The 24,164-nt window shown below is 42.6% G+C and overlaps 4 protein-coding genes, 1 long non-coding RNA gene and 1 pseudogene across 6 annotated transcripts; 4 read left to right on the forward strand and 2 right to left on the reverse strand.

Annotated features, from left to right (window-relative positions):
- The first annotated feature begins 2,014 nt into the window (after nt 1-2,014).
- Nucleotides 2,015-3,028, forward strand: LOC309967672 (histone PARylation factor 1-like; annotated as a pseudogene). The gene has a single exon. The product of its transcript is annotated as a histone PARylation factor 1-like (transcript).
- Nucleotides 3,029-9,666: 6,638 nt separating this feature from the next.
- On the reverse strand, nt 9,667-13,615 carry LOC309967127. The gene is made up of 3 exons (XR_014326493.1): nt 13,538-13,615; nt 12,029-12,097; nt 9,667-10,328 (listed from the first exon to the last, which is right to left on the reverse strand). It is a non-coding gene; the product is annotated as an uncharacterized lncRNA (long non-coding RNA).
- A 3,650-nt stretch (nt 13,616-17,265) lies between these two features.
- Nucleotides 17,266-17,631, forward strand: LOC309967440 (histone H4). The gene has a single exon (XM_082848092.1). The coding sequence runs from the start codon at nt 17,282-17,284 to the stop codon at nt 17,591-17,593; it is 312 nt and encodes a 103-aa protein (XP_082704218.1). The 5' UTR covers nt 17,266-17,281; the 3' UTR covers nt 17,594-17,631.
- Nucleotides 17,632-20,806: 3,175 nt separating this feature from the next.
- Nucleotides 20,807-21,228, reverse strand: LOC309967997 (histone H2B type 1-C/E/F/G/I-like). The gene has a single exon (XM_082849073.1). The coding sequence runs from the start codon at nt 21,205-21,207 to the stop codon at nt 20,827-20,829; it is 381 nt and encodes a 126-aa protein (XP_082705199.1). The 5' UTR covers nt 21,208-21,228; the 3' UTR covers nt 20,807-20,826.
- A 304-nt stretch (nt 21,229-21,532) lies between these two features.
- LOC309967505 (histone H2A type 1-like) lies at nt 21,533-22,035 on the forward strand. Its single transcript, XM_082848175.1, has one exon. The coding sequence runs from the start codon at nt 21,605-21,607 to the stop codon at nt 21,995-21,997; it is 393 nt and encodes a 130-aa protein (XP_082704301.1). The 5' UTR covers nt 21,533-21,604; the 3' UTR covers nt 21,998-22,035.
- Nucleotides 22,036-22,898: 863 nt separating this feature from the next.
- Nucleotides 22,899-24,164, forward strand: LOC309966811 (histone H3.1). Its single transcript, XM_082847128.1, has one exon. The coding sequence runs from the start codon at nt 23,527-23,529 to the stop codon at nt 23,935-23,937; it is 411 nt and encodes a 136-aa protein (XP_082703254.1). The 5' UTR covers nt 22,899-23,526; the 3' UTR covers nt 23,938-24,164.

Below are 24,164 nucleotides of genomic sequence, written 5' to 3' on the forward strand. Positions count from 1 at the left end.
ACTGTTCCTTTGCCTATCTGCCTACAACAAGTCGTGCGTTTTTCTCAGATTCATTGCCCGCCACTACCCCGCTGAGCCTGGAACCTGGGACCATCCTGGACACTTCTTCTTCTCCTCCTCCTCCTCCTCCTCCTCCCTCCTCCTCCCTCCTCCTCCCTCCCCCTCCCTCCTCCTCCCTCCCCCTCCCTCCTCCTCCCTCCCCCTCCCTCCTCCTCCCCCGACCCCGCCCCTCCTTTTCCCAATCCGATCAGGGAGTTGGGAGTTTTACCTCCTAAAGTGTTATATCCCATGTATCCTCTTCTCTTTGTTACCACATGGCCTCCTTCCTTCCATCATACGTCTTGCCCGGGTATTGACATGAACCTCTTTAGTCTTCTTCCCAGACCTCCTCTTTCTCAGTTTGATCAGTGTCCTTATTATGCTTTTTTTAAAAAATGCAAATCTTATCCTGACATTCCCCGGCTTAAAACAAAATAATAAGCAACCGTTCTGATTAACCCTGTCACAGAGGTCTTCTTTCAGTTCCTCAAATGGTGTTGCTCCGTCCCAGGGCAGGGCCTCACTTTCTTTTCCTCTGATAGTGTTAAAGAGAAATTGCACTGAACACTTGTTAAAAAGGATCTGACAGATTTGTATTCAAGCTAGGATAGTAAGAGACTCCAGTACACAACTGAACTCAACTCTGAATAATAGCAAGGATAGCTGGAGATTTATAGCAAGTGGGCAGGGTGAGGGGGGTCAGAGGATGGAAAATTACAAACAGGAGCTTGATTAGTTATCAAGGGTAGAGGGATTCTCAATAAACTGGCTTAGCAGGATTCTTGCTAAAATTGGACTCAGTAGGCCAAGGTTAAGGCCTAGCAGAGAGGCGGGCTCAGAGGAGCCTGAGTAAAGTTTGGTCAAAGAGGCAGTCCTTGTCAATGGTATGTCATAAGTCCTCCTTCTTATTGCTAAGTTGGCCTCTGGAGAGCCTCAGGGCCAGGATCAAGGCGATCTGAACTGTGGCTATGAGCATTCCAGTCTTGAAAAGTTATAAACTCCCTTCTATATTAATAAATTGTATTCTGATTTGTAACATCAGGATCCTGTGAGTCTTACTAGTGAGAATCAGTTTCTAGGGCCTAATTCCCTTCAGGTGGTAATTTCACTGAGTTTGCTCTACCAGTAAATCTGAGGGCCACACCTTATAACAGGTGGTCACAAGGTAGTAATCAGGTCTGGATGACTGATTTTCCTAAAGGACATTTTTACTCTGTCTCACACATGGATTTCCCAATTTTAGATTTTCTATATGCTCTTCTCTTTTCACTAGATTTATCTTGAGCCAAGCATTTGAGTCTCATTCTCCACCTCAATCCCCAGCATATCATCTAGTTAGAGTATCTGACATACTTATATATTATAACCATATTTATTGACTCCAATATTTATTTGATAAGGGCATGTTATATTCTCATCTGTTTCGATGTAGAAGCCAACATATCATTTCCATAAAATGTCAAACCAAACCTTCATTAAAAAGTTCAGAATACTAGGAAGTAGGTTTTAACACCCAGTAGAAGGGGACTCTTGCTCAGAAAGATAAAAATTGCACCTAACTTTGTTTATTCCAAGAACTCTGTTGTTTATTCCAGGAATCTCTTGAAAGATCCATCAGCTTCTTAATAGAAGGCATCAGATGACAGTTTACCAGACTACCTGCAGTACTCTTTCAGCCCTTGCTTTGCTTTCAAACATGTTCACTCCTTCAAGACATGGAGACTAATTTTCCTCGCTTGTGTGTGGACTGGACTTGGTGACTTGCTTTGAGTGAATAGAATAATGTGGAGGTTGGCATTGTCATACTAAGTACTAAGAGGTTGCAGCTTCTTCAAGTTTCTGTCTTGGACCACTTGATCTGATGGAAGCCAGCTGCCCTGTCAGGAGGATACTCCCATGGAGAGGCCCATGTGGTGAAGAACTGAAGTTTCAATTCAATAGCCAAGTGACTGAGTTTAGCAGAGAATTCTCCAGAATGGTTGGCAGCAGCAGGAAGCACAGGCAGGTTGGGGAGGGGCAACAGTGTGAAAAAGCAGTTGGTGTGAAGATGAGTAAATGAAGCTTATATCTCTGGTGATCTTTAAAAAGAACTAGAAAAGCATTATACGCTTTCTCTGCTTCATGATTGCTATCACTTCTGGAAGTTCTATGAAGAACTTGGTCCTGAAAAACCAGCTGCTTCACTGTCCGCAAGCCTTGTATTCAATTACTGGGTCCTTATGATGTCCTTGCTAAAAAACATAAAATGAAGAAAAAATCAGCAAGGCTGAATTTTAACCGTAAGTGGGAATAGTACTATAATACTCCTGAGTACCACACCATTTATTGGAGATAATAAAACTCAGTCCCACAGGAGGTAATTCAAGAATTCTGATGAACCTCCTGTATATGTGGGCACAAATGAAGCAAAGAAAAATTACATAATTGTTCAAAATGAAGATAAAGTGTTTGTTGCAGTCAATTATTTTTGATGAAAAGGCTTAAAGAAGTAACAGATAAAAAGAAAACTAGTGTCTTGAAAAACACAGATGAAAAGCTCACAGAAGCAGCCAGAGAGATAAGAAACCAGGGAGATAAGAAAGTTGTGACAAAGACCATTCCTGGTGCTGGCTTGATTGACCCAGTAAATAAAAATGATGTTGGGTACAGAGAGCTCCCTGAAACAGATGCCAACCTCAAGAGAATTTGCAAGACAACTGTCGAGGCAGCAAGTGATGAAGAGAGAGTAAAAGTTTTTGCCCCCATTCAGGAAGTGATGACTTCTGTGCATTTTGCTAATGATGAATGTGATTATGGCATGGGGCTTGAGTTGGGAATGGACCTCTTTTGCTAGAGTTCACACTATTTTCATAAAGTTGCTGGCCAGCTTTTCCCTCCTGTATGTAATCTGTTGAAGAGGAATCTCTTCCCAGAAATCATTGAAGATCATCTGGCAAATAGAAGTAAAGAAAATATAGACCAACTTAAAGCATTGGTATTAAACTTGTGATTTTTATTTTGTTTTTAAGGAATACAGAGGAGTAAATTGATGGACACATTGAAGAAGAGGAAGAGGAAGAGGAAGAGGAAGAGGAAGGGGAAGGAGAAGGAGAAGGAGGAGGAGGAGGAGGAGGAGAAGGAGAAGGAGGAGGAGGAGGAGGAGGAGGAGGAGGAGGAGGAGGCGGAGGAGGAGGAGGAGGGGGAGGGGGAGGGGAGGGGGAGGAGAAGGAGAAAATTCTCTAGCCCCAAGTAAGCAGATGTCTGCAACTTCTGTCAACATCTTGTTTGCAACCTTGTAAGAGACACCCTACCTGGGTAAGCCACTCCTGAATTTAAGACCCACAGAAAATATGAGATAGTAGATTTTTATTGTTTTAAGCCACTAAGTTTTAGGGCAATGTGTTATACAGCAATAGATAATAAATACAACATTCTACCTCAAAATCATCTCCTAACTGTGTCTACCAATCCTAAAATATATCATGATCCTTATCCAGTCCTTACTACTTTGACTCACCAAAAAATCCAGATTTTGAAAATCTCACTGAATAGCTAAACTTTTTCCTCTCCCCTCTGAGACACTATTAAGACTTCTGAGATAGTGTTCTCTCTTGTCCAATAAACTTAGCTTTGTTCTTTCAGTGAGGTTTTTGGTGACATTTTGAGGTGGTAGCATTTGAGAAATGGTAAATAAAATCTGAGGAAACAGAGTGAACATTGCAAAGATTATTTTTATATCACACACAAAGAACATACTTTAGATATTTGTTTTAGAAGAGCCTACATTATGCAACCAATTCAGTACAACTAACGTGAGCACCATCTATGATCATTATACTGAAGATTTCTGTTTATAATAGAAGATACAACTTCTGACTTTCAGTGGTTCATTAAAAAGTTCCATGAAATAAAAAATCAGTAGCTAATATTTATCTGGTGGTTTTATACTATTTTTCAAGGCTTTCATAGGCATCATTTAAATTTACAATACCTTTACAGTCCTTAGAGGAATGTAAATCAACTACTGCTAGGCCTATTTACGTATGAGTAAACAAACAAATTAGGTAACTTGACCAAGTTTATTTATATCTCTTATACTGTTCAGTTATGTATTATTCTGTTGCTAGGATTTGTTGAAACCTAATTTATGGCCCAAATTCTTCCTTTAAGAGCAACATTAATAACCTCGTAATTTGCTAAAAGTCTTTCTGCAATTCTTTCCCTTCAAAGCATCCTAATCACAGCTGCCAAATAAATACTACAACTTCTTTATTCTGAAGAAGAGGTGAAGAGATAGAAACTAGAGTGAAAAACCTCCTGGCTTTCACATGCTTTATAATCCAGGCTATCAGAGTCCATTACTTTCCTAAAGCCCAAACTCAAGACTCATTTCAGTAGATTATTTTCATTGATCGTCAGTGGTTTTCTCTTGTTGGTTTTTTCTCCAAACGAACTGAAAAGTCCTGAAAAACAGAGATGATAACTCTTATTTATTTCCAGGCCCCTTTTGGCTTTTGTTCCAAAGGGCCACAGCGACCTCGGCAACTGGTGGTCATCCTCTCCAGAGGCAAGTAAGGAGAAGGAATTGGGAGAATTATATTTTTCCTTTATTATTTTCTTTGTTATACTGCTTCCGTTGACAATACCCTCCGTGCCAAACTTGTGTCTCCATAAACAGAAGGACAACAGAAGGTCTTTTTTCCAAAATGAAGTAACTTGGTGTTTCAAACTTGAATTGAGCACTTTGGCCTAGTAATTAACCGAACTTGCTTGCATCCTAAATGAGAGATTTTCAGAAAGTGTTTTCATTAAAGATATAAATTGAGGGAGGGATGGAGAAAGATATTTTTATATGTCGGGTATTTATAGGTGTTTTTCATTTTCAAAAGCCTCCAAGAGTCACATATCAGCAGTTTCAGCTTCCTTCTAGTTCACAGGTTTTCCTAGAAAATTTAGATATCGTCTTTTATTTAACTGGATTTAAGAAAATCCTAGGGAAAAGAACATACATCGTCACTCTTTTACTAACAATTTAGGGACAATATAATTATAACTATATGAGGCCAAGTAAAAACTCGTGAACAGATAGGGCATTGGTGGTTCAGTGGTAGAATTCTCGCCTGCCACGCGGGAGGCCCGGGTTCGATTCCCGGCCAATGCAACTCTCCTTTTCCCCCGGCTGCGGAGTAAAATATTTTCACTGAAAAACAACGAACATTTTAAGATAATTACGCTTCTGGTATCCGAGTGTGACTGAGAGAAGCAAAAGTTAATCCTCCTTGTACAATTTCACCTTTATAAATTGTACCCGTTGGCGTGCATTTGGTTTTCCAATAACCTGGAAAGTCATCTTGTCCGAGCTCAAGGAAACTCTTACCTCAATTGATAGAAGTCTTTCGAAGGTGAATTCTAAGTCAGTAGTATTTGGAGGTGGAGTGTAGCCACGTGTGGACATAAATATAGTATTCCTACTCTTACAGCCATAGGAAGATATTCACAATCTCTTAGAGCCAAGAAAATGCCAAAATTTATCCCCTTGAAATATGAATTGAAAAATGCGTGGTTGCATGTTAGCAGAGTGGCGCAGCGGAAGCGTGCTGGGCCCATAACCCAGAGGTCGATGGATCGAAACCATCCTCTGCTAGCATCGGCGATTTTCTTGATTGAAACTTGATTTTAGAAAGAAAAAGATTGAATAAAGATTACAAGAGACCATCAGATCGAGCTTGTGGGACAGTTCGGGATGTGTAAGAATCCCCAAAGTGGTTTGTTAAAAATACATATTTCCCGTTTTTGACAGAGATAAATCTTATTCATTATGTCTGGTAACTTGATCTCTCAGATTTGGAGACCACTACACCTCTTAGGGATTGGAATGTGACCTTGGTAAAGTCTTTGGTATCTTGTAAGTCAGACAAGTGTTACAATTTGTAATTATGTCTGTAACCAACATCTCAATCTACTGAGCTTTTTACCATTATGACAGGCATTCCAGAACTGTTGTCGAAATTAAAGAACGTTTGTAAGAGGAAAGATATTATTCCTCATGGGAATATATGTAGACAATTCAGTCAGTTATGTAGTCGTGGCCGAGTGGTTAAGGCGATGGACTTGAAATCCATTGGGGTCTCCCCGCGCAGGTTCGAATCCTGCCGGCTACGGAGTTTTATTTTCCCTCCAGGTCGAAATACTTGCTGTACCAGCTACAGAAACGGTGAAACAACACGGAATATACTGTTTTACTGATTATTATTATCTTTCTCCATAAAACTGGAAGCAGGTAGTTCTAGTCCTTTAGTATAACTGTATGTAGAGAAAATCTTTGAAAATAACTTTGGTAAACGCTAGGGATTTCTGAGACCATCATAAATATGCTGAAAAAATGCTCAGGCTTTAGTTCATTTTGCATTGCTATCTCCCTATCTGAAATTCAGCTCAGGTCTGACTTCCGAACCTCGCCTGCCTCTATTTTTTCGATGTTCTTCCAAGAATTTGGGTATATCCAGTGCATCACTATTCCACTCGTGAGTATTTTGATGTTTGGGAATCAGTATCTCAAACAGAAATTTCCAATATTTCCTCCTTCTGGAGCCCTCTTATCATTCCACTTAGGAGGCCAGACTGTAGGGAGGAAGTACCAGTTAAAGAATTTTCAAAACTGTTTTCTGATTTGGGCTTAATTTCGAAACAACAACAACAACAACAAAACTGTTTTGCTTGCTAAAACTCTAATACATAAACATACAGTATATGCAACATAAATAAGAGTAAATATAACAAAAATTCATCTTGTATTAAACTTGCAGTCGATCCATTAGGAAATGCGGATAAGCAAAAAGAAGGATGTAAAAATACTCAAAAAGGAAAAAGGTTTTTCTTATTCCCGAAATTACCAGTAATTTCCTATCTTATCTTGAACTTGTTTTTTCTTCTTGCGTTTTCTATATTCACACATGTCCTAAGGGATTTTTAAGTGTTGACACCATATGTAGACAAACGTTCATGGCCCAGGTAAGAAATTCAGTAAAGGCACAGTTTTGATTTTGCAAGGAACGCCGGTACTCAAACCCTCCGGGGGCCCTGAGAAAAAATTCCAAGCAGAGTGAGCTCTGTTAGGCTTTTCGCATTGCGGAGCAATGAAGGTGAGGCTTTCGCTCATCTAAGACAAATCTTTCCAATGAAGCGCATACGACGCACAGCAGACACGTTCCTAAAAGCGTGGGGCGAGAAAATGGCAGGGGCCCCATGGTGTAATGGTTAGCACTCTGGACTTTGAATCCAGCGATCCGAGTTCAAATCTCGGTGGGACCTGTTAGTCTTTTAGTGTCTTCCCTCCTCGTCTCTTAAATCACCGTGGTACCTCGAGGAGGCTAGACACCTAAGCACTTGCGCAAGATACCCCATCCCCGTCAGCAAGGAGACACTGTCCTGCAAAACAGCTTTCCTTACCCTTGCCTCTGGGATTCCACACCTGTCCTCTCTTGCTCCTCCTCCTTCTCTAGGCCACAGAATCTCCTCCGATCCTCGTCATTTAGATTACCCCCTGGGTGACTATTCACGTTTTCCACCCCTGATCTCAGTCCTGGGTTCAAGTGCCATCAGTTTCTAACACGAACTGGGTCCTGAGAAGTTCGTAGTGCCTGTGAACCCTGAACCCTGGTCGTCGCGTTTCACTTGGAGCTTCTACTGATTGGCATACAGCAGATTCTCTATGAATATTTTTTAAATGAAAACGATAGTCCATAAAACCCTGAATGGAATGACAGACTCTTCAATAAATATTCATAAATCCCCCAGTAAGTGGTGGTCCCATGGTGTAATGGTCAGCACTCTGGACTTTGAATCCAGCGATCCGAGTTCAAATCTCGGTGGGACCTACTTTTGTTTTGGTCGCCAGCCTATTTCCTCCGTGTTTCCCTCAAGTCGATAATGTACACTGGTTTCTGGGCATAACCTTCCCACTCAGGCTTCCTTCTTCCGAGGAGCCCCTTGGAACACCGTTCACTCTCTCGACAACTACTCTTGCCTGGGTTCCTGAAGACAGTCAGATCCTAAGTAATTTGCATGCTCAGGGTCTTAACACTTCATGTCTCAGAGGCCCCTCTCGCAAATCTTCTCTGAAGCCTCCTCAAAACGTATCACCCTAATGTAGGAAAATATATCTATATAAATTATATATATAATTTATATATAATATGTATGTTATATATAATAATATATAACATATATAATATATAACAATATATAATTTATATGTAATATATATAATTTGTATATATATTATATATATATATAAATTGCAGTAGCAAGTAGAAAGGTCCTCATGTAAGGACCCCACGGTTAGCACTCTGGGCTCTGAATCCAGCAGTTTGAGTCCAAATCTCTTTGGGACCTCAGCAACATCTTAGCAATTTTCCCCCTACGGTTCTCCTAAATCGTTAGCTAGATGTACATATCTAGCTGTAGGCGCTGCTAGTTACTTCCAAGTCAACAACCAAAGCAACACAGAACCACTGGCCAAGAGAAGATTGTCTCTGATTACCTTCCTCCGGAATTCTAGCCCTACTTCCCCTTACACCTGATGGCCCTTTTTGCCTTTTGCCCAGAGTTCCTCAGATTCTGCTAAATTAGAATCCTGGTTCCAATGATTAGGTGTTCATGTTTTACAGTCCCTCTAACTCAGGTCCTTCCTTTCCTGGAGCCTACTTAAAGTGCTCCATCGGCTTCCAAACGCTAACACTGTCCTGAGAAAGTTCCTACTACACAGCAGTACCCTTGTTGAGTACATCTTAGAGTTGTACCCATGAGAGTCTCTGTACAAACTCCACAAGCTTATGTGTTGCCTACTTTATTTTGAAGATAAACCGACCTGTTAGGAGTACACATCAGTCTTTTGGTAGAGACCTAACTTCAAGGGCCTCATGATGTAATGGCTAGCGCCTGGACTTCAAATCTCAGTGGACTTGTCTCAGTTTTGGTGAACTTGCCCTCACATTTTCCCTAACCAGGAGTACACTCTGATGTATAGACACTCCCTTAAACTTGCATTTCTTCTCTCCCATCAACGTCCAACTCCTTGCTCTTTCCTCTGGCTACTGAAAATTTCCCTCTCCCCATCACCCTCACCTCCCCCCTAAAATCTCTCCTCTTGATGCTTTTTGCTTTGCCTGGTGCCGGCCTAAAGTCAATCAGATCCCTAAAGTCAATTATGTGCTTGGATGATTAAGAGTTCATATGTCACAGGCCCCACCTGTGACTTTTTTCTCCTCTGGAACTCAGGCAAATGCTCTGTAGGCTGCAGAACTCTGAACGCAGACCTGAAAATATCCAAACCATAGAGTGAGACCCTAGCTATCATAGTCATCTGAGAGCCTCCACTGTGCCCTTAGAGGAGGCTCTCTCTTAATATTCCTTAGATTGAATCTATGATGAAACATCTTAAAGATCAACAGACCAGATGCATTAGTATACAAGTCTTAACCTTGAAGGTTTGTTCTACCAGGGTCCCATGGTGTGATGGCTAACCCTCTGGTCTCTGAATACAGCAGTCCCAGCTGTCAGTGGGACTCTAAATTCTTTCTGTTGACTCTCTCCACAGTTTGAACATGTATCCTTCAGTGCTCTGTGACAGCAAAACAAGAGCCCCCATGAATGCCTCTGGTTTCTAAAAATTGTTCCAGAAAAAGCCCTGCAAGCTTCCTTCCACCTATTAAGCCCCAGTCATATCAATGCCTTAGAACCTGTCTTAGCTTCCTATTGCTGCTGTAGCAAATTACCACAAATTTAGTGACTTAAAACAACACAGATTTACTCTCTTACAGTTCTGAAGTTCAAAAGATTACAATCAAGTTGTCAGCATGGCTGTGTTCCCTCTGGAGACTTCAGGGAAGAATGTTTCCTCGCTTTTTTTCACCTAGTGGCCTCTTCCTTGTATCACCTCTTGCTTCTGCAGTCACGTTTCCTACTAATGAATATGATCCTCCTTTAGGTTCACTTAGATAATCCCGGATAATCTTCCATCTCGAAATCCTCAATTTAACCATATCTGCAAAATCACTTTTACCATGTAAGGCAACATATTTTTAGATTCCACATATAAGTGACATCATATAGTATTTGTCTTTCTCTGTATGACTTACCTCTTTTAGCATAATGCCCTCAAGGTCCATGTTGTTGTGAATGGCAGGGGTTTCCTTCATTCTCATGGCTGAATAATATTCCTTTGTATATATATACAACCACATTTTCTTTATCTATTCATCTGTTGACAGACACAATTTCTTCCCATATCTTGGCTATTGTGAAAAATGCTGCAATAAACATGGGAGTGCAGATATCTTTTTAGTATCCTGTTTTCATTTCTTTTGGATAAATACCTAGAACTGGGATTGCTGGATCATACAGTAGATCTATTTTTAATTTTTTGAGGATCCTTCATGCTATTTTCCTCAGTGGCTGAACCTCAGTCCCTTCTTTATTTTTTCTTCCTTTATCAAAGCAAGAGGGCCATTTATAGGGAGAAAAGACATTATCTTCATTAATAATAATAAAAAAAGCTAAATAATAATATAATTTGGCAAATAGAACGCTGCTGCGTAAAGAAATACAATTTTTAACCAAAATCCCCCGCACAGATGACGAGGTGGCCGAGTGGTTAAGGCGATGGACTGCTAATCCATTGTGCTCTGCACGCGTGGGTTCGAATCCCATCCTCGTCGTTCGGTTTCCCCGCTTTACTGTGGGAGTGTGGTTTTAGTACCTTGTAAAGAAGGTATTTCGCCAGAACCTGTCGGGAGATGCTCTGTTAGAGACGCATTGAGGTGACGAGTAACTTTCAATAACGTTACTTTTAGCCCCTTTTATAGAGAGATTAGAATTTGAGTCACGTCACGTGGATGACAGTCAAGAATCAAACTCTGCTGCCTCCGGTCAGACGCAGGTGTGCTCACGTATTCCCCAGCTTCTCCACCGTTGTCAAAAACTGATTTCTGGCCCTCTGACTTCCGTTACGCTTGTTGACCGCCTCCCCACCCAGCCCATCTTCCTGCCTGCGTTCCTAACACTGGTAGCAAATTATAAGCAACTAGGGAGTTTTCTCAAGATGTCCACCTTTCCTCCACCCCTCGGCACAGTTGAATCAGTATCTCCGAGGGTGACGTCCAGGCGTGGCTGCAGGGGCCACAGGTGATTCTGATGGGTTTCTTGGGCTGAGAACCACTGGCCATTCGCTTCTCTTCACTCCCTGCTCCCACCCGCTCCCCAGCTTTGGTTCCCTGTCTCGGCAGTTTTTGTTGATTTTTTTTTTTTTTTGCCTCTTAAATTCAGGTCCAAGACGCTCCCTCTTTACCCCTTATCACTCCCTATCCTCCCAAACTCTTCATCAAACTCTAGTTTTATCTGACCACTGGTCCCTGTCTTCAGGAGCAGAAGCTGTTCACATGCTCTGCTTTTGCTCAAGTAGTTCCTTCTGCCTGGAGAGTCTCTGCTCCCTTGCTGCAAAATCCTCTTGCAAGACCCACATCAAATGTACCTTTCCTGTGAATCCTCAGATGAAAGCATCACTCTCCTCTTTGTATTTTACATGAATGAATTTAATCAAAGATCTTTTCCAGGTGTTCCAGTCTCTATTAGTTTCTTCCTTCTTTGATCATCTTCTGCCACTTATATCTTAATTTTAGCACATAATACCATAAAATCTCACCAGTTCCCTCTTTTCACCTTATAGTAAACTATAGCAAACGGCTGAGTGCACGGTGTAGAATAACAAAATTTGAAGGGACCGTAAAGATGATCTCTCTGAAAATTCCCATCCCCCCATCACCTGTCTCTATTTTACAGATGAGAAAACTGAGGTAGAGACCAGACAAATTAATTGTTTAAAAAAAATCATATAACCAACGTTTCCTTATTAAGGTTCATGGGAACCAAGTTCTTTAAGATCAAGTGGTTAAGGTGATAAGATCTTTCTAACATGTTCAAATCCAATGACTGGGATTGTGACTTTTCATACCTGGAAAATCCTTCTGAAGTACGCTTGTCATAGATCAGCAGAGATCCAAAGGCTCCTGAGGACTGAGACCTATGAAGCACAAATTTTGAAGTAAAATCTGTTTTTGAATTTTACCTAACAATATATGGCTTACGTAGTACCTGTGATTCAAAGATAGTTCACAAATTTTAACTCATTTTATCTTGAAAATAAAAACTCAGGAAATGCTGATCCAGATTGGAGGCCAAAGTGGGGTCTTGAGGAATTGGGTGATATGCTTTTTATATTTTTGAATTTTCTCCAAAAAAGAATCAGAGATATTGGATGCCTGAACAGTCTTATCCCTCTTGTCCCTTCAACCCCATGTTACCTTGTTTGAGAATAAGGTTGTAGGGGTACCACCCTTTTATATCCTTGTCCTTCCAACTTTGCACACTGTAAACATCCAACAGATAGTTATAAAATAAACACAGGCATATTGTATATGTGTGTATGTGTATGTGTGTGTGCGCATGATGGTGACATGGTAGGGATTGAAACTTTGTCCAGGCAGAATATACCTTAGGGTATTTGTCACTCCTTTTAATACACATTAAAGGATAATTTTAAATGTGCTAATCTCTTGTATTGTTTCCAAAATAGGGAGGTAGATCTGGAGCAATTTTGCCTCTGCCCCTCACAGCTTTTAAACCCAAAGGGTATGTTCTTTCCTTAACTACCAAAGAGAGAAGCAAAGAGGAATACGTTAAGTAGAAAAGAGTTAAGCCTCCGTGTGATTTGAACCAACGTTTGAATCTGAAAACACCGTATGTTTCACCAGGAAGTCATCAATTGGAAATGAGATTTTCCTCATCCTAAATTATTCATCAATTCAGTTATTTAAGCCCGGAAAAATGTTTTTGTATATTTTGCCCAGCTATGTTCTCTGCCTTCCTGTTTGTATACATACACACTCCGCAAACAGTCCGGCTATTTCAGTGACCTTAGTATTCTGTTCTGTAATTTAGGTTTGAATATAAGCTGTTCTCATCCTTTTGACGGCAGCAAAACCAAAGGAAAACAAGGAAGTTAAGATGGAAAAGATAGGGGAAGAGTGGAAACCAGTGACAGATTCCAGCACCCGGAACTCAAACGAGAAGAGAACTGTGAAGAGGTTGTGGCCTTGGGCGAAGCCATGGGGAAGGAGAAGCAGCAGGTTTCCCCCCGTGCTACCCACTGGGGGCTCAGCTCGAGAGAGCTCCGTTTACAGATCGGAATTCCCTTTTCAAGGACAAGCCGAGCCTCTGAAAATGAAACTCAGGAGCTCAAATCCAAATATGGGGAGAGCTTGAGAGCCCCAAATTATTGGAAGGCCTTATTTCGGTTTTGACTTCCAGCCACTCTTTACACTGGTTCTCCCAAGGCTTTTGAGAATAACCTCTTTAAAATAGGGCAGGAAGAAAAGGGTTCGAAAAACACATGATTTCCTACCACCTACCCATGAGATGTGGCTATCGATTACTAGAAAAGGGCATAAAAGGTGACACTAACCACGAAGGGATTCGAACCCTCAATCTTCTGATCCGAAGTCAGACGCCTTATCCGTTAGGCCACGTGGTCGCCGAGCATGTGGTCTTGCTGTGACACTTAGGAAGTAAGTTTTCTGCCCCGTTCTGAGTCGTGACAGTTACGTAATGACAAAAAGGCAATGGCCCCCACGCCGCCGGCGCTCTCTGTCATTGGAAAAATAGAAACTCGAGATTACGGGGGTTATCTCGGGCCAAGGAGCAGGGTCTTGTGAAGGGTAAGAATTGACAATTATTTTTGTCTTGGGTACTCCATGGAGGGAAAAGTCATTGACTGTACGACTCTCGAGCAGAAAAACTGGAGTTTATGGCACCCAAAGGATGCCAAAATATTGCATATTGCCTGCATCGAGGGATATTTTTAAATAAGAGAACTCAGAGTTTCTTCCCTATTAATATTCAGTCACGCTCGCAATTTTCAAACTCTAGGTACTTGGGATGTCTGCCTGGACAGTTGTCAGTAAGAAGGCAGTCTTACTACATAAGGCAGCATCTACACGATTGTCTTTCTTGTCACCCGGCATGGATATCTGCAGGCCCCCAGGCATAACAATTTCCCCTTTCCCATGTTTTCTGGTATTTTCCCTGATTGTCATAACGTGACATCAAAGCACTTTTCACAGTATATTTCTATCTGTTTGAAAAGAGAATGCTTTTTTTTTTTTTTGGCGTTTCTCAGGGTTTAGGGGAGTCCAGTGCCATTACTATTATTTGAGGCTTCCATATATTAAGAAATAAGCACTACGGTAGAATTACAAAAATTTTGATTGTGACAATTTTTACATTTAATAAATGAATCAACACAAAAACGTGTTACAATAAAATCATTCTATGGTCAAAATATTTATAGAATTTATAATGTATGGTAGAGGGCTTGGCCCAATGATGTGATATAAAGTTATATTTTGGATGGCTTCTTTTAAGCTTGTCAGTGAATCTCTGCGACCTCATGCACCTCGTTTGAAGATAATGTCAACATTATTAGTCTACACATTAGGCATTTCCTTAATTTTCTTAAATTCTAGACCCTGGGAGCATTGGCCTTCCTGGCTTATTTGTGGTAGGTCTTGGCTTTTCTTGACTAGTAAATTAGCAGCTTTCTGGAGTACAGAAATAGGCCCTTTCACACAGTCTTTCTTCCCTGTCCACGGAATAACATGTGGCAAATAGTAGGAGCTCAGTAAAAATGTGCTGAATTTCTCATATACATATGTTTTTGAATTTTGAGATTATCTTTAAGGTGGAGATTATTTAACAAAAAGATCCTTATCTCCTGAAAATATTTGAACGTGGACTTGTTTTCTCTCTCTCTTCCTGGAAGCAGGAAGATGGTGGCTAAACCATCATGGGTAGTGTTGGTGGAAGTGGTAAGAAGTGGTTGAATTCTGGATATGTTTTGAAGGATTTGCTGATTGGATTGAGGGTGTGAGAGAAACAGAGAAGTCATACATAGCTCCACGATTTTTTGCTTTAACACGTTTCCATTTACTGAGATGGGGACCACCACAGGAGAGGAAGGAGCATTTTGGGGGTGGTGTGTGTGGGGTTAGGATAAGTTCTGTTTGGACATGTTAAGTTTGAGTTGTGCACTTAACATCCAAGTTTGGAGTGGTCAAATTAGGATTCTATATGTATACATACATAACATTGTGAATATACATGTTGAAGTGGAGATATATATAGATATATGTAGATATATATATATATCCAGTCTGTTGAAGACTCCATCTTTGAGAAGATTATCGGCAATGAAATCCAGCCAAAATAATTTTTGACCATGACTGGTGTGTTACTTTCCATGACTTTTCTCCTCAAGCAAGAAAGAGCATCCGTGCCCTACCTGAAGATGGAGGACAAGAAAGCCTTCTCTAGTATTTCCTCGTGTATATCTTTTTTTGTGTGTCTGCACTTTTTCCTTTGCTGTAATAAATCTTAACCTTGGGTAAATGTTGATTCATGTGACTCCTTCCAGCGAATCACCAACTACTGGGTGGTCATAGGGCTACCAGGAAACAACTTGTACTGTACATACGTATTTACTTGTTTAAAAGCATTTCTACACTGTAGGCTACTTAATGCCTTTTCTTAGCGCCTAGGACAGTATCTAACACATAAATATATGAATAGGAATCCTTTCTGAGAGAGAGAAAACTATAAAACAGTCCACACATATATTTAAAAAATGAGCATAGAGAATAGTTCTGTTAGAGACTGTAAAGCAAGGTAGAGGGTAGAGACACATTTACCAGTAGCCGCCGAAGTGGTTTTCTCAGGTCAAAGTACAATCATGGCCTCCCAAACTCTGCACTCTGTCCCAAACTGCTACTTATTTACTCCAAAGATTAAAACTCTAGCAGTTGCAAAGAATCTGCGCTGGGATGGCCCAGGAGATTTCTAGTCTATCAGCTTAACCACATGGCCACAATTACCTAAAAGTAGTGCTTTCCGAATTCTGTTATAGAAGGAAATGTAACTCAAGATCTTGGCTTCCACCCCTGCCCTCAGTTTAATTCAGCATTTTCGCAGCTTCATAGGGCAACGAGAACTGTCGTGATAAAATAGCACGGTTACTTTGGCAACCAGAAGAAATCACTTAAACGGTTTCACGCTTATTTTCAGGGAGTCATTTTAGCTCCAGAATTAAAAAAAAAAAAAAAGGGTGGGACGCCATTTTATTTTTTTTCCTTACTGTGAAACAAAGTTACACAATTTTAACTACAGAAGGAAAATAGCAGAGGATGGTTTCGATCCATCGACCTCTGGGTTATGGGCCCAGCACGCTTCCGCTGCGCCACTCTGCTCTCTCTCCGAAAATACTTCCTAATAATACTCTTAAGTCTACTCAAAGGCGACGTGGCCTCTACAAAAAATGTAAGAAAGCGCCTATTTATTTCAATTCCTTGGCTACAAGTTGCCAAGTCTCTGGAAGAATATCGCTAACAGAATCAGAGGAAACGACGAGGAGTAGAAAAGTAAACATTAACAAAGTTAAGTTACTGGGCGCAGAGGTGAGGGGTGGTTAGATAATTAAATGAGAATTACAGGTTTTAGTAAACAGGGAAGGAAACGAAAACAAGAGGGAAAGGAACACGGGCGTCCGCGCGGCGGGCGAGAATTCTACCACAGAATCACTAACCAACCATGTATTCGCCTTTGGGAAGAAAATCCTTTTGGTCAGATTTCCCTTGGCTTCGTGATGGAGAGGGTGAAGTCCTGCAGTTTTTAAAGTCCTCCGGAGCGGGGGGTTCGGTTTGAAAGGATTTTGTTGTAGGGAGGAGTAATGCTGGAAGTATCGTAAACTTGGGGGCAAAGCGGGGCTCCGCATTCCAGCGAAGGTTGCAGCAGTTCCGGTCGTGTGGGCCAAGGCTCCTGAGCAACCGTTCCAAAGCATCCCAAACAGCAAAAGATAATTAGTAAAAAAAAAATGTTAACATTTTTAGTCTGACGCAGCTGTTAAATAGGTCCTAGAAGTCCCACTTAGGGCCGGAGGACCTGCTGTAGACTCCTTCGTGAAGGGCACGTTCGGCGGGCGGGGACTAACTCATCATGACGTCATCGAGACTGGGCCGCGAGGAGAGGGGCCGGCGGGCTAAAGGAAAGTGCGGGCGAGCGCGCTTTCAGTCTTCAATTCGGTCCGAAACCCGCTCATATAAGGGAATTGCCTCGGGGTTTTTCTCGCTGTTTTGAGTATTGTCAGAGCAGTATTACCATGTCCGGACGAGGCAAAGGTGGTAAGGGATTAGGGAAGGGGGGCGCTAAGCGGCATCGTAAGGTTTTGCGCGACAACATCCAGGGTATCACCAAGCCCGCCATCCGGCGTCTGGCCCGGCGAGGTGGGGTCAAGCGCATATCTGGTCTGATTTATGAAGAGACCCGTGGGGTACTGAAAGTGTTCTTGGAGAATGTGATCCGAGACGCGGTCACTTACACGGAGCACGCCAAGCGGAAGACCGTCACCGCCATGGACGTAGTGTACGCCCTCAAGCGCCAGGGCCGCACCCTCTACGGCTTCGGCGGTTAGGTCGCCCGTTTTCAGCGATTTAACATCTTTTACTACCAAAGGCCCTTTTCAGGGCCGCCCAAATGTTTCGGTGAAAGAGCTAGCACTGTTTGCTGTTCTTTTTCCTTGCTTTTTATGAGGTGTACTTCATTTACTTTTAATTAGTCAAAAGCTATTTTTCGTGCTTTTTAATTTCTAGTTCACATTTTAGGAGGGCAGAAGTTGGCTGATTTGTGTATGTTTCTGCTTTGTGGAAGTGGTTTCGGGTATAAGTTTGAGCATTTTAACGTTTCGTGAGGCAGTGAAGAAACTCACAGAGCACTGTCTTCCCTAGGAAGATTCCGCTTAAGTTCTGGTGTATTTCAAGTTTGGAGTCGTGTATGCATAGTGCTTGAATACTGGAGAGAAGTCGGCTTACACTGCCCCCGATGTAGTAATGCGAGGCTCCCTTCCCCCGCCTGTGGTCCGTGCTCAAAATGGCGGCGAGGACGAGGAACAAAGAAAGCCCGCGCTCGTGGCGGAAAGCGGGGCCCGGAACAAAGGTGAATTTACGAGTGGGGCGGGTCGTCCCCTGTGCGGGGGCGCGCTCCTGAGCTCTGCTGGAGTGTGGTCCTGATGCTGGGCTCTGCAAACTTAAAACCCTTGTACCAGTGCTTTGGGGGTAAAATTAAAATGCACAGGTGGGGAGAGCTAGCACGTGTTTCTAGTCATAGAGAACACTGTATTCTGACTTTCTGTTAAAATTTTAAAAAGCCGATAGGAAGTATGTTACTTAATGAACAACATAAATGTCACCTAAGCTTTACAGTTGACATGATTTTAAAAAAATGCTACACAGGCATCAGTATATTTTACCTCAAATTAAGTACGCACTATTTTATTTTTTAAAAAAGCTCCCATATAATCACTGCCAAACTAAAACCAGATTCCCTAATATCTAATACTGGGTTCACAGTAACAAATCCCAGTTATGCCCCCAAATGTCTTAGAGATCTGGTTTGCTTAGGAAGATCCAACCACGCCTTTTCAGTCTCAGGTTTCTGTCTTTTTTTTGTCTCAGGTCTTTTAATCTACAAGTTTTCTTCTCCTTGATCTCATTTAGTTTTTTGATATTGATTTGCTGTAGACCTGGCCTATAGGATGTCTTGCTTTGGCTTGTTTCCTGATGGGGTTATTTTCCTTGACTTCTGTACCCTGAATGCCCTACAAGTGATTTTCCCTAGACTTGACTGAAATCATGTTAATTTTCTTGTCAAGGAACAGTTACAGATGATTGTATGTAAATACTATTGTACATCAGAGGCACTGGATGTCGGGGTTATCCAGATTCGATATGATAGATCAATTACTGGTTTAGGGTGATTAGTGTCTTTGTAAAAGCAGGTTTTTCCTCCTTGTGGCCTGCAAGTAATTTGTAGGGTGATACTTTGCGAGCCAGAAATCAATGCAGTCATTTGGAATCTCATCTGTTTTAAAGATACGGGCTCTGGTGCTTAAATATGAAAAGGATCAGATGTTATTTGAGCTAAGGCACTGGTTTGAGGAAACAAATTCATATGACGATGTTAATTTAATAAACAAACAAAATTGAGCACATGGCATATACCAGGCACTGTCTGATGCTATGGAATTATAGCAGTGAACAACTGTGAACAAAACAATATATCTATATTCATGGAGCTTATATTTTGTTGGAGGGGGCACAAACAAAACAGGTAAAACAGTATGTAAGATGGTGCTATGAGGACCACTGAAGCTGGGAAAAGCATTAAAGTATGGAGGAAGGAGGTGACATTTTAAATGATATGGTCATAGAAGGCTTTATTCATAAGTGATGCTTGAGGGCAAAAAAGATTGAGAAAGTGAAGCTCCAAATGGAAGGAAGACCAAGAAGGAAAGTCTGGATGCAGAAAGGAAGTATTGTGGTTGGGTGGAGGGAGGTGAGTAGTTCTTATATGGCCTTCCTTATAACCCAACACCTTATTAAAAGAGGTACCTCTAATCCTAGTGAGGCATGAGAAAGTCCTTGGAAAGTAGGGCACATGTTGCAGGAATTGGCCATCAAAGGCAGGGAAGACTTACAGTCACAGGCACTAGGTTGTCCTCAGAACAGTTCAGGGGAACGAACTGGTTTCAAAGAGGGGCTTGGACTGTTAGAAGTGGTTTGGATTGTTCACACTGCCAGACAAGGAATCCTAATTGGTGTTAAATGCTAGTAGGCTTTCCGGCCTACTGCCTTGTTTATGGCTTCAAGATTCTGAGACTCCAAAGTGGGCAGGACTAAGAGCAGCTTCCCAGCACTTCAACCAGAGGCTTTAGCCAACAGCTAATACTTTAGAAGACCCTCTCTGTGCAGTCACCACCCTGAGTACTTTACTTGTGCTCTTTTATTGATCACCCCAGCAGTGCCACAGAGTAGTTGCTAATTATTATTCCCATTTTAGAAAGAAATGCTCACAGAGGGTTTAAGTAAGATGCTCAAATTTAACATTCAAAGAGGCAGTCGGGACTGTATCATATGTTGGGGGATTTCCCCTTAAACCATGCTTATCCATTTCTCAAGTATACTTACGTATTTGTTTTCAAGAATACATTATTTTAAAATGTACTTAAAATTAACTTCGGAAAGCAAGAAATGAATGCCTTAATTATATGTGGAGTTGAGGGAATTTTCTTCACAAGCACCATTCAAAATATAGTAACTTATTTCATGTTCACAAAACTCACTGTGTAGATGTAGGGAAGAAATTTTTTTTCCCTTCTTCCCTTCTAGATTCTTTGGCCTAATAATTGATAGAAGACAGATTGACAGGAGAAAAACCAAACGTAACAACGATGTACCTCCTGTATACATTGGAGAGCCCCAGTAAAACAAAATCTACAAAATGGCTGCGGCTACCACCTTAAATACCTCTTCAGCTAAAAACTAAAAACGATGGGAATGGGCAACCAGGTGAAAGCACAGGAAACAAGGGTAACGTTGTTATGCAGATGTAAGTTGTGGGCTTTTCCATAGATAACAGATTCGGCCATCCTCCTCTTCCTGGTAGAGTAAGAGACACCCATACAAAAGGGGTATTTCTCTTACAAACGTAAACGTCTCTTACGAAAGAGTAAATTTCCAAAGATTTCAAAGCTTTTTCTCTTTCCTAGGTCATATATAAATATAATTTTAAAGTCTGGAGTTACAGACCCTTAAGAGATAATGTGGGTGGCTCTTAAAAGAGCCTTGAGTTATTGGAGAGGGAGCGAGCTTATTTGGAGCTGGTGTACTTGGTAACAGCCTTGGTGCCCTCGGACACGGCATGCTTGGCCAACTCCCCGGGCAACAACAGGCGCACGGCCGTCTGGATCTCCCTGGACGTGATGGTCGAGCGTTTGTTGTAATGCGCCAGACGCGACGCCTCGCCTGCGATGCGCTCGAAGATGTCGTTGACAAATGAATTCATGATACCCATGGCCTTGGAGGAAATACCGGTATCTGGGTGAACCTGCTTCAACACCTTGTACACATACACGGAGTAGCTCTCCTTGCGACTGCGCTTGCGCTTTTTGCCGTCCTTTTTCTGGGCCTTGGCCACCGCCTTTTTGGAGCCCTTCTTCGGAGCAGAAGCAGACTTAGCTGGCTCAGGCATCGCAAGACCCACAAAACCCCCAGGTAGCGAACGAGAAACAAATACGCCCACGAGCAACCGGCCTCAGTATTTGCTTGGTCTGTATGCAAATTAGAGATGGCAGAATTGCGATTTGTGATTGGTCTTTTCAGCATCCTAATCTCTGATAGGCTCTTTATTACAAAGTCTCATTGGCTCTTCCCTTAGCTCAACCTTACATAATTTGACTTTTCAATTACAAACTCTCTATGTAAATTAGTAACGTTGTTGTTTTAGAACTAGCTTTTGATTGGCTAAGGTTTGTGTTCGGCCAATCGCACAGGCTGTTTTACCAAACCGCCGCAGAGTATAATAGTCTAGTTTCTTGTGTTCTGAGGGTCATTTTCTTTGGTTTTTGCTTTGATTTTACTGTTTCGTCATGTCTGGTCGGGGGAAACAGGGCGGTAAGGTACGTGCCAAGGCGAAGACCCGCTCTTCGCGCGCCGGGCTCCAGTTTCCCGTGGGACGTGTGCACCGCCTGCTCCGCAAGGGCAACTACGCCGAGCGGGTTGGGGCCGGCGCTCCGGTGTACCTGGCGGCAGTGCTGGAGTACCTGACGGCCGAGATCCTGGAGCTGGCGGGCAACGCGGCCCGCGACAATAAGAAGACGCGTATCATCCCGCGTCACCTGCAGTTGGCCATCCGCAACGACGAGGAGCTCAACAAGCTGCTGGGCAAAGTCACCATCGCTCAGGGCGGCGTCCTGCCCAACATCCAGGCTGTGCTGCTGCCCAAGAAGACCGAGAGCCACCACAAGGCCAAGGGCAAGTGAACCAGTCCCAATATCAGTGCGTGTCTATAGCTTTTTACCCAAAGGCTCTTTTCAGAGCCGTCCACATTTTCACACTTAAAAAAGCTTGTAACTAAACCTGGGCTGGGTCTATGAAGCTTACGCGCGGATAAAGCCACTGGATAATCGCCACAGTTTATTATCGCAAGTTGTCTTCGCTATCTAACGGGACTGATTGAAATGTGACTCAGGGAAACAACTTTTACAAAAAAGTGATTAGTACCGTAAGCAAGGGCTTTTAGTAGTGGTGAAGAAGCAAGTTTTGGTAACGTTTTAAAAACCTGGGGTAGTTTGGTTATTTAGCGAGAAGGGAAACATTCTATCCTGCGGAGAAGGCAGGTTGGGGGTGGTAGCTTAGAATGTCACTAAGACGTTTGAAACAGCCAAACGAAAGAACGGCTGGCAAATCAGATCAGCGCGGGCTTTTCAAGTTCTGAACTTGTTACCGAAACTCGGCCTCTGTTCACCCGTGCCGAATAGTAAGCGGCGACATAGATTTGGGGAAGTAGAAGAGTAGCTTTCATTGCTTTGCCAGGCAATGGAGACCACAGCAGACTAGTGCCCTCAAGACTGTGCCCTCCCTTGAGAGAGTAGGAAGTTATCTTATACAGTCTAGGAGTGGAAAATAGGGTCGCAGATAAGAATGCAATTTTGCGTTCTTTTTTACTTCAGGAAAATTTCAAAATCAAAGATGGCGTCCGGCGGTCCTGGGACTGGCTCTGGTGGTGCTTGAGGTTATCGCACCGTGATCTCCTTTCTGGAATGAAAAATGTTCACAGAGGAAGGGAGTGTTTTCTCGGAGAAATAAACACCAGGTGCATAGTACAACTCTACTAGAAAATAATCAGTTTCAAAGTGAAATTAAGCAAGCAAGAAAGATCTCTGAGAGACTGGCTGACTGGGCTAAAAGAAGAGTTAAACATGATGGCGGCTATCTTAACTAATTTCTGCTGTAACAAACTGAAGCAAAATCCCATTTGGCCACCATAGGAAAGTCAATCATTTGTTGCGCACTGTTTGCTGGTCGTCCCCGGCCCGTCGCTTTCCCCGTGGTTTCCCAGTGGAGATAGGAAGTGGCAGCCCAGGGGAATCTAAGTTCAGTTCAGAAAAAGTAACAACGGAGGAAAAAAAATACAAGTAAATCTGTTCTTAAAGCGTAGTCCTCGGAATTCTAGGCCCCATTACATAGATTTGACTCAGAATTGGCATCGTCCACGATTCCCAAGTGGTTCCTTACTTATAATGTGAGATGCGCTGAACTAGAACATTAGAAAATTAGTTCCTTTGGGTCGCAGAGTATAACAAAAAGAGGGATTGAAATGTGGAGTATTTCATCCAATCAGAGTCTCTAGTTCTTCACCAATCACTGCGTTGACTCTTCAGCCAATGGTTTTGTTTCGCGGGGCTTTTGAAATAGCGCAAGGCCAATCGGAACGTTTCTGAGTATATATAAAGGGGACCTCTTCCTACTTATTTGTCTACTTGGTTTCATTTTTGTTGGGTTTGTTACGATGGCTCGAACTAAACAAACTGCGCGGAAGTCCACCGGCGGTAAGGCGCCTCGCAAGCAGCTGGCCACCAAGGCGGCCCGCAAGAGCGCGCCGGCCACGGGTGGCGTGAAGAAGCCGCACCGCTACCGGCCCGGCACGGTGGCCCTGCGCGAGATCCGCCGCTACCAGAAGTCCACGGAGCTGCTGATCCGCAAGCTGCCGTTCCAGCGCCTGGTGCGCGAGATCGCGCAGGACTTCAAGACCGACCTGCGCTTCCAGAGCTCGGCCGTGATGGCGCTGCAGGAGGCGTGCGAGGCCTACCTGGTGGGGCTCTTCGAGGACACCAACCTGTGTGCCATCCACGCTAAGCGCGTCACCATTATGCCCAAGGACATCCAGCTTGCTCGCCGCATCCGCGGGGAGAGGGCGTAAAGCTTCCTCAGCTATCTCAATCCAATTAAAAAGGCTCTTCTAAGAGCCACCCACGTTTTCTTTAAAGTAGCTGTCATTTAGTTTGTTCTGTTTCGGAGAGTTTTGGTTTGGGATGTTAAGGTGGAAATTCCCTCATGAGTTACTCGGTAAGCTTGTGTTTTGGGAGTGTCGTGTAACTTTACAAGTGTCTGTACTATTTCAGTTAATTAAATTCTGGCAGCTTTGCA

This window comes from Leucopleurus acutus (assembly GCF_964270905.1).
Source record: "Leucopleurus acutus genome assembly, chromosome: 10".
Classification (NCBI taxonomy): domain Eukaryota; kingdom Metazoa; phylum Chordata; class Mammalia; order Artiodactyla; family Delphinidae; genus Leucopleurus; species Leucopleurus acutus.

Excerpts from the sequence above, each read along its gene's own strand:
- LOC309967440 (XM_082848092.1), top strand. The coding sequence starts at position 17,282 with ATGTCCGGACGAGGCAAAGGTGGTAAGGGATTAGGGAAGGGGGGCGCT.
- LOC309967997 (XM_082849073.1), bottom strand. The coding sequence starts at position 21,207 with ATGCCTGAGCCAGCTAAGTCTGCTTCTGCTCCGAAGAAGGGCTCCAAA.
- LOC309967505 (XM_082848175.1), top strand. The coding sequence starts at position 21,605 with ATGTCTGGTCGGGGGAAACAGGGCGGTAAGGTACGTGCCAAGGCGAAG.
- LOC309966811 (XM_082847128.1), top strand. The coding sequence starts at position 23,527 with ATGGCTCGAACTAAACAAACTGCGCGGAAGTCCACCGGCGGTAAGGCG.